Here is a 7915-nt window from a genome sequence, read left to right as displayed (position 1 = left end):
AAAGTGACCACAGTTGCCATGTTGGCATAGCGCCCGAAATATTCAACTGACACTTGCAATACCGAAATTCCTTCATTTGATGCTGACTTCCTGCTCTGCACTTCGGTCAAATTGTTTTTCCCCACCCTGTTTGTTCTAGACGTGACGCGACAGTAATGGTCGAGTGCTGAGCCATCCAATACACTTCGTCTATGGTAGAAAGTGCTAAATACGGCAAAATGACGGAATGCATTACGAGCGACTTATAACTTTGAAGTTCAGTAGACAGTAACTACGTAAAAACACATGCGATACATTTAACCAAATCGTTGGTAATAGTAGTAGAATTGCTGTACCCATAATTTTCCATGCCTTCAACTGCAGCCACGAACTTCCTCGATCGATCTGCGATTCACGGTATATCAACACACACATATATCCTACTTCCAACACATCTTCATTACAGCTGCAAATTGCGTCTTCCTCCTTTCGAAACAAGCAGGAAAGTTTAGTTTTGGAAAGCCTATATCGTGTTTAAAGTAAAGCAGTCCAATTTACTTTTGTTTTCCTGTTTATTTTTCTGCTCTGCCCAACCCGTAACTTTTATCGATTTGTTCGTTGCATGTTAGTTTTTTGCCAGCACTCCTAGCGAACGCACCACTCCTTGCGAAGGCAGCACTCCTTGCGAAGGCAGCAGTCTGTGCAAAGGCAGCACTCCTTGCGAATGCAGCACTCCTTGCGAAGGCACCAACCCTTGCGAAGGCAGCATTCCCTGCGAAGGCAGCCCTAATTGCGAAGGCAGCACTCCTTCCAAAGGCAGCACTCCTTGTGAAGGCAGCACTCCTTGCGAAGGCAGCACTCCTTGGAAGGCAGCACTCCCTGCGAAGGCAGCACTCCCTGCGAAGGCAGCACTCCTTGGAAGGCAGCACTCCTTGCAAAGGCAGCACTCCTTGCGAAGGCACACTCCTTGCAAAGGCAGCACTCACTGCGAAGGCAGCACTCCTTGCGAAGGCACCACCCCTTGTGGATGCAGCACTCCCTGCGAACGCAGCACTCCTTGCGAAGGCACCACTCCTTGCGAAGGCAGCACTCTTTGCAAAGGCAGCACTCCCTGCGAAGTCAGCCCTCCTTGCGAAAGCAGAACTCATAGCGATGGCAGCACCCCTTGCGGAACCAGTTCTCCTTAGAAGGGCAGCACTCCTAGCGAAGGCAGCACTCCTTGCGAAGGCAGCACTCCTAGCAAAGGCAGCACTCCTTGCGAAGGCACACTCCTTGCAAAGGCAGCACTCACTGCGAAGGCAGCACTCCTTGCGAAGGCACCACCCCTTGTGGATGCAGCACTCCCTGCGAACGCAGCACTCCTTGCGAAGGCACCACTCCTTGCGAAGGCAGCACTCTTTGCAAAGGCAGCACTCCCTGCGAAGTCAGCCCTCCTTGCGAAAGCAGAACTCATAGCGATGGCAGCACCCCTTGCGGAACCAGTTCTCCTTAGAAGGGCAGCACTCCTAGCGAAGGCAGCACTCCTTGCGAAGGCAGCAATCCTAGCAAAGGCAGCACTCCTTGCGAAGGCACCACCCCTTGCGAAGGCAGCGCTCCCTGCAAAGGCAGCCCTCATTGCGAAGGCAGCATTCCTTGCGAAGGCAGCACTCCTTGCGAAGGCAGCACTCCTTGCGAAGGCAGCACTCCTTGCGAAGGCAGCACTCATTGGGAGGCAGCACTCGTTGCAAAGGCAGTGCTCCCTGAGAAGGCAGCACTACTTGCGAATGCATTATCCCTTGCGAAGACAACACACCTAGCGAAGGCAGCACTCCTTGCGAAGGCAGCACTCCTTTCGAAGGCAGTACTCCTTGCGAAGGCAGCACTCCTTTTGAAGGCAGCACTCCTAGCGAAGGCTGCACACCTTGCGAATGCAGCACTTCTTGCGATGGCACCACACCCTGCGAATGCAGATGTCTGTGCAAAGGCAGCACTCCGTGGGAGGGCAGCACTACGTGCGAAGGCTGCACTCCGTGCGAAGGCAGCACTCCTTGCGAAGGCAGCACTCCTTGCGAAGGCAGCACTCCTAGCGAAGGCAGCACTCCTTGCGAAGGCAGCACTTCTTGCGAAGGCACCACTCAATGCGAATGCAGATCTCTGTGCAAAGGCAGCACTCCTTGCAAAGGCAGCACTATGTGCGAAGGCTGCACTCCGTGCGAAGGCAGCACTCCTTGCGAAGGCAGCACTCATTGGGAGGCAGCACTCGTTGCAAAGGCAGTACTCCCTGAGAAGGCAGCACTACTTGCGAATGCATTACCCCTTGCGAAGGCAGCACTCCCTGTGAAGGCAGCCCTCCTCTCGAAGGCAGCCCTCCTTGCGAAGACAACACTCCTAGCGAAGGCAGCACTCCTTGCAAAGGCAGCACTCCTTTCGAAGGCAGTACTCCTTGCGAAGGCAGCACTCCTTTTGAAGGCAGGACTCCTAGCGAAGGCAGCACACCTTGCGAAGGCAGCACTTCTTGCGAATGCACCACACCCTGCGAATGCAGATCTCTGTGCAAAGGCAGCACCCCCTGCGAAGGCAGCACTACGTGCGAAGGCTGCACTCCGTGCGAAGCCAGCACTCCTTGCGAAGGCAGCACTCCTTGCGAAGGCAGCACTCCTTGCGAAGGCAGCACTCCTTGCGAAGGCAGCACTCCATGAGTAGGCAGCACTACCTGCGAAGGCAGCATTCCTAACAAAGGCAGCACTCCTAGCGAAGGCAGCAGTCCTTGCGAAGGCAGCACTCTTTGCAAAGGCAGCACTCCTTGCGAAGGCAACAGTCCATGCAAAGGCAGCACTCCTTGCGGAGGCAGCACTCTGTGCAAAGGCAGCACTCCCTGCAAAGGCAGCACTCTGTGCAAAGGCAGCACTCCTTGCGAAAGCAGCACTCCTTGCGAAGGCAGCACTCTAAGCAAAGGCAGCACTCCTTGCGAAGGCAGCACTCCGTGCGAAGGCAGCACTCCGTGCAAAGGCAGCACTCTGTGCAAAGGCAGCACTCTGTGCAAAGGCAGTACCCTGTGAAAACGCAGCACTCCATGCGAAGGCAGCACTCCCTGCAAAGGCAGCACTCCTTGCGAAGGCAGCACTCTGTGCAAAGGTAGCACTCCGTGCGAGGGCAGCACAACGTGTGCGGGCTGCTCTCCGTGCGAAGGCAGCACTCCTTGCAAAGTCAGCTCTCCGTGCAAAGGCAGCACTACGTGCATAGGCACAATCCCTTGTGAAGGCAGCACTCCCTGCGAAGGCAGCACTACTAGCGAAGGCAGCACTCCTAGCGAAGGGAGAACTCCTAGCGAAGGCAGCACTCCTTGTGAAGGCGGAACTCCTTGCGAAGGCAGCACCCTCTGCAAAGGCAGCACTCCTTGCAAAGGCAGCACTCCTTGCGAAGGCAGCACTCCTTGCGAAGGCAGCACTACCAGGCAGCACTCTGTGCGAAGGCTGCACTCCGTGTGAAGGCAGCACTCCATGCGAAGGCCGCACTACTTGCGTAGGCAACTACCCTTCCAAAGGCAGCACTCCCTGCGAAGGCAGCACTCCTTGCGAAGGCAACACTCTGTGCAAGGGCAGCACTACGTGCGAAGGCAGCACTCCTTGCGAAGGCAGCACTCCTTGCAAAGGCAGGACTCCTTGCGAAGGCAGCAATCCTTGCGAATGCAGCACTCTGTGCAAAGGCAGCACTCTTTGCGAAGGCAGCACTCCTAGCAAAGGCAACACTCCATGCAAAGGCAGAACTCCTTACGAAGGCATTACTCCTTACGAAGGCAGCACTCCTTGCGAAGGCAGCACTCCTTGCGAAGGCAGCACTCCCTGTGAAGGCAGCACTCCTTGTGAAGGCAGCACTCCTTGCGAAGGCAACCCTCCTTGCAAAGCAGCACTCAGCGCAAAGGCAGCACTCCGTGCGTAGGCACTACTCCTTGCGAAGGCAGTACTCTGTGCAAACACAGCACTCCATGCGAAGGCAGCACTCCGTGCAAAGGCAGCACTCCTTGCGAAGGCAGCACTCCTTGCGAAGGCAGCACTCCTTGTGAAGGCAGCACTCCTTGCGAAGGCAGCACTCTTTGCGAAGGCAGCAGTCCCTGCAAAGTCAGCACTCTGTGCGAAGTTGCACTCTGTGCGAACCACTACTCCGTGCGAAGGCAGCACTCTGTGCGAAGACAGCACTCCTTGCGAAGGCAGCACTCCTTGCGAAGGCAGCACTCCTTGCGAAGGCAGCACTCCTTGCGAAGGCAGCACTCCCTGTGAAGGCAGCACTCCTTGTGAAGGCAGCACTCCTTGCGAAGGCAACCCTCCTTGCAAAGCAGCACTCAGCGCAAAGGCAGCACTCCGTGCGTAGGCACTACTCCTTGCGAAGGCAGTACTCTGTGCAAACGCAGCACTCCATGCGAAGGCAGCACTCCGTGCAAAGGCAGCACTCCTTGCGAAGGCAGCACTCCTTGCGAAGGCAGCACTCCGTGCGAGGGCAGCACAACGTGTGAAGGCTGCTCTCCGTGCGAAGGCAGCACTCCTTGCAAAGTCAGCTCTCCGTGCAAAGAAAGCTCTACGTGCGTAGGCACAATCCCTTGCGAAGGCAGCACTACTAGCGAAGGCAGCACTCCTAGCGAAGGGAGCACTCATAGCGAAGGCAGCACTCCTTGTGAAGGCGGAACTCCTTGCGAAGGCAGCACCCTCTGCAAAGGCAGCACTCCGTGCAAAGGCAGCACTCCTTGCGAAGGCAGCACTCCTTGCGAAGGCAGCACTCCTTGTGAAGGCAGCACTCCTTGCGAAGGCAGCACTCTTTGCGAAGGCAGCAGTCCCTGCAAAGTCAGCACTCTGTGCGAAGTTGCACTCTGTGCGAACCACTACTCCGTGCGAAGGCAGCACTCTGTGCGAAGGCAGCACTCCTTGCGAAGGCAGCACTCCTTGCGAAGGCAGCACTCCTTGTTAAGGCAGCAGTCCCTGCGAAGGCAGCACTCTGTGCGAAGGCAGCACTCTGTGCGAAGACAGCACTCCTTGCAAAGGCAGCACTCCATGCAAAGGCAGCACTCCCTGCGAAGGCAACTCTCCCTGCAAAGGCAGCTCTCGCTGCGAACTCAGCACTCTGTGCAAAGGCTGCACTCCTTGCGAAGGCAGCACTCCCTGCGAAGGCAGCACTCTGTCAAAGGAAGCACTCCTTGTGAAGGCGGCACTATGTGCGAAGGCTGCACTTCGTGCGAAGGCAGCACCCCTTGCGAAGGCAGCACTCCTTGCGAAGGCAGCACTCCTTGCGAAGGCAGCACTCCTTGGAAGGCAGCACTCCTAGCGAGAGCAGCACTCCTTGCGAAGGCAGCTCTCCTTTGAAGGCAGCACTCCCTGCGTAGGCAGCATTCCCTGCGAAGGCAGCACTCCTAGCGAAGGCAGCACTCCTTGCAAAGGCAGCACTCCTTGCAAATGCAGCACTCCTTGCGACGGCAACATTTCATGCAAAGGGTGCACTCCTTGCGGAGGCAGCACTCTGTGCAAAGGCAGCACTCCCTGCAAAGGCAGCACTCTGTGCAAAGGCAGCACTCCTTGCGAACCCAGCACTCCTTGCGAAGGCATTTCTCCTTGCGAAGGCAGCACTCCTTGCAAAGGCAGCACTCATGGCGAAGACAAAACCCCTGGCGACCACAGCACTCCCTACAAAGGCAGCCCTCGTTGCGAAGGCAGCACTCCTTGCGAAGGCAGCACTCCTTGCGAAGGCAGCACTCCTTGCAAAGGCAGCACTCATTGGAAGGCAGCACTCGTTGCAAAGGCAGTACTCCCTGTGAAGGCAGCAGCACTTGCGAAGGCATTACCCCTTGCGAAGCAGCACTCCCTGTGAAGGGAGCCCTGCTTGCGAAGGCAGCCCTCCGTGCGAAGGCAGCACTTGTAGCGAAGGCAGCACTCCTTGGAAGGCAGCACTCCTTGTGAAGGCAGCACTCCTTGCGGAGGCAGTACTACTTGCGAAGGCAACACTCCTTGCGAAGGCAGCACTCCTTGCGAAGGCAGCACTCGTAGTGAACGCAGCACTCCTTGCGAAGGCAACACTCCTTGCAAAGGCAGCACTCCCTGTGAAGGCAGCACTCCCTGCGAAGGCAGCACTCCTTGCGAAGGCACCACCCCATGCGAAGGCAGCACTCCCTGCGAAGGCAGCACCTCTTGCGAAGGCAGCACTCTGTGCGTATGCTGCACTCCGTGCGAAGGCAGCAATCTGTGCAAAGGCAGCACTTCTTGCGAAGGCAGCACTCCTTGCGAAGGCTGCACTCTGTACGAAGGCAGCACACCTAGCGAAGGCAGCACTCCGTCCTAAGGCAGCACTCCTTGGGAAGGCAGCACTCCTTGCGAAGGCAGCACTCCTTGCGAAGGCAGCACTCCTTGCGAAGGCTGCACTCCTTGCGAAGGCAGCACTCCTTGCGAAGGCAGCACTCCTTGCGAAGGCAGCACTCCTTGCGAAGGCAGCACTCTGTCAAAGGAAGCACTCCATGTGAAGGCAGCACTATGTGCGAAGGCTACACGCCGTGCGAAGGCAGCACTCCTTGCGAAGGCAGCACTCCTTGCAAAGGCAGCACTCCTTGCAAAGGCAGCACTCCTTGCGAAGGCACCACCCCTTGCGAAGGCAGCACTCCCTGCAAAGGCAGCCCTCGTTGCGAAGGCAGCACTCCTTGCGAAGGCAGCACTCCTTGCGAAGGCAGCACTCCTTGCGAAGGCAGCACTCATTGGGAGGCAGCACTCGTTGCAAAGGCAGTACTCCCTGAGAAGGCACCACCCCTTGCGAAGGCAGCACTCCCTGCGAAGGCAACCCTCCTCTCGAAGGCAGCCCTCCTTGTGAAGACAACACTCCTAGCGAAGGCAGCACTCCTTGCGAAGGCAGCACTCCTTTTGAAGGCAGTACTCCTTGCGAAAGCAGCACTCCTTTTGAAGGCAGCACTCCTAGCGAAGGCTGCACACCTTGCGAATGCAGCACTTCTTGCGAAGGCACCACACCCTGCAAATTCAGATCTCTATGCAAAGGCAGCACTCCGTGGGAAGGCAGCACTACGTCCGAAGGCTGCACTCCGTGCGAAGGCAGCACTCCTTGCGAAGGCAGCACTCCTTGCGAAGGCAGCACTCCTAGCAAAGTCAGCACTCCTTGCGAAGGCAGCACTCCTTGCGAAGGCAGCACTCCTTTCGAAGACAGTACTCCTTGCGAAGGCAGCACTCCTTTTGAAGGCAGCACTCTTAGCGAAGGCTGCACACCTTGCGAATGCAGCACTTCTTTCGATGGCACCACACCCTGCGAATGCAGATCTCTGTGCAAAGGCGGCACTCCGTGGGAAGGCAGCACTACGTGCGAAGGCTGCACTCCGTGGGAAGGCAGCACTCCTTGCGAAGGCAGCACTCCTTGCGAAGGCAGCACTCCTAGCGAAGGCAGCACTCCTTGCGAAGGCAGCACTTCTTGCGAAGGCACCACTCAATGCGAATGCAGATCTCTGTGCAAACGCAGCACTCCTTGCAAAGGCAGCACTAAGTGCGAAGGCTGCACTCTGTGCGAAGGCAGCACTCCTTGCGAAGGCAGCACTCATTGGGAGGCAGCACTCGTTGCAAAGGCAGTACTCCCTGAGAAGGCAGCACTACTTGCGAATGCATTACCCCTTGGGAAGGCAGCACTCCCTGTGAAGGCAGCCCTCCTCTCGAAGGCAGCCCTCCTTGCAAAGACAACACTCCTAGCGAAGGCAGCACTCCTTGCGAAGGCAGCACTCCTTTCGAAGGCAGTACTCCTTGCGAAGGCAGCACTCCTTTTGAAGGCAGGACTCCTAGCGAAGGCAGCACACCTTGCGAAGGCAGCACTTCTTGCGAAGGCACCACACCCTGCGAATGCAGATCTCTGTGCAAAGGCAGCACTCTTTGCGAAGGAAGCCCTCCTTGCGAAGGCAGCACTCTGTCAAAGGAAGCGCTCCGTGTGAAGA

General features: G+C 57.1%; 3 protein-coding genes across 3 annotated transcripts; all 3 read right to left on the bottom strand.

Annotated features, from left to right (window-relative positions):
- Nucleotides 1-2146: 2146 nt before the first annotated feature.
- On the bottom strand, nt 2147-3460 carry LOC126108283 (ovarian abundant message protein-like). The gene has a single exon (XM_049913508.1). The coding sequence runs from the start codon at nt 3458-3460 to the stop codon at nt 2147-2149; it is 1314 nt and encodes a 437-aa protein (XP_049769465.1).
- A 286-nt stretch (nt 3461-3746) lies between these two features.
- Nucleotides 3747-6686, bottom strand: LOC126108282 (ice-structuring glycoprotein-like). Its single transcript, XM_049913507.1, has 5 exons — nt 6510-6686; nt 5786-6432; nt 5202-5410; nt 4836-5108; nt 3747-4786 (listed from the first exon to the last, which is right to left on the bottom strand). The coding sequence occupies exons 1-5, from the start codon at nt 6684-6686 to the stop codon at nt 3747-3749; spliced, it is 2346 nt and encodes a 781-aa protein (XP_049769464.1).
- Nucleotides 6687-6970: 284 nt separating this feature from the next.
- LOC126108281 (uncharacterized) lies at nt 6971-7531 on the bottom strand. Its single transcript, XM_049913506.1, has one exon. The coding sequence runs from the start codon at nt 7529-7531 to the stop codon at nt 6971-6973; it is 561 nt and encodes a 186-aa protein (XP_049769463.1).
- Between the last annotated feature and the right edge of the window lie 384 nt (nt 7532-7915).

This window comes from Schistocerca cancellata, chromosome 11 (genome assembly GCF_023864275.1).
Source record: "Schistocerca cancellata isolate TAMUIC-IGC-003103 chromosome 11, iqSchCanc2.1, whole genome shotgun sequence".
NCBI classification, from domain to species: domain Eukaryota; kingdom Metazoa; phylum Arthropoda; class Insecta; order Orthoptera; family Acrididae; genus Schistocerca; species Schistocerca cancellata.
This window is presented reverse-complemented; position numbering and strand designations above follow the sequence as displayed.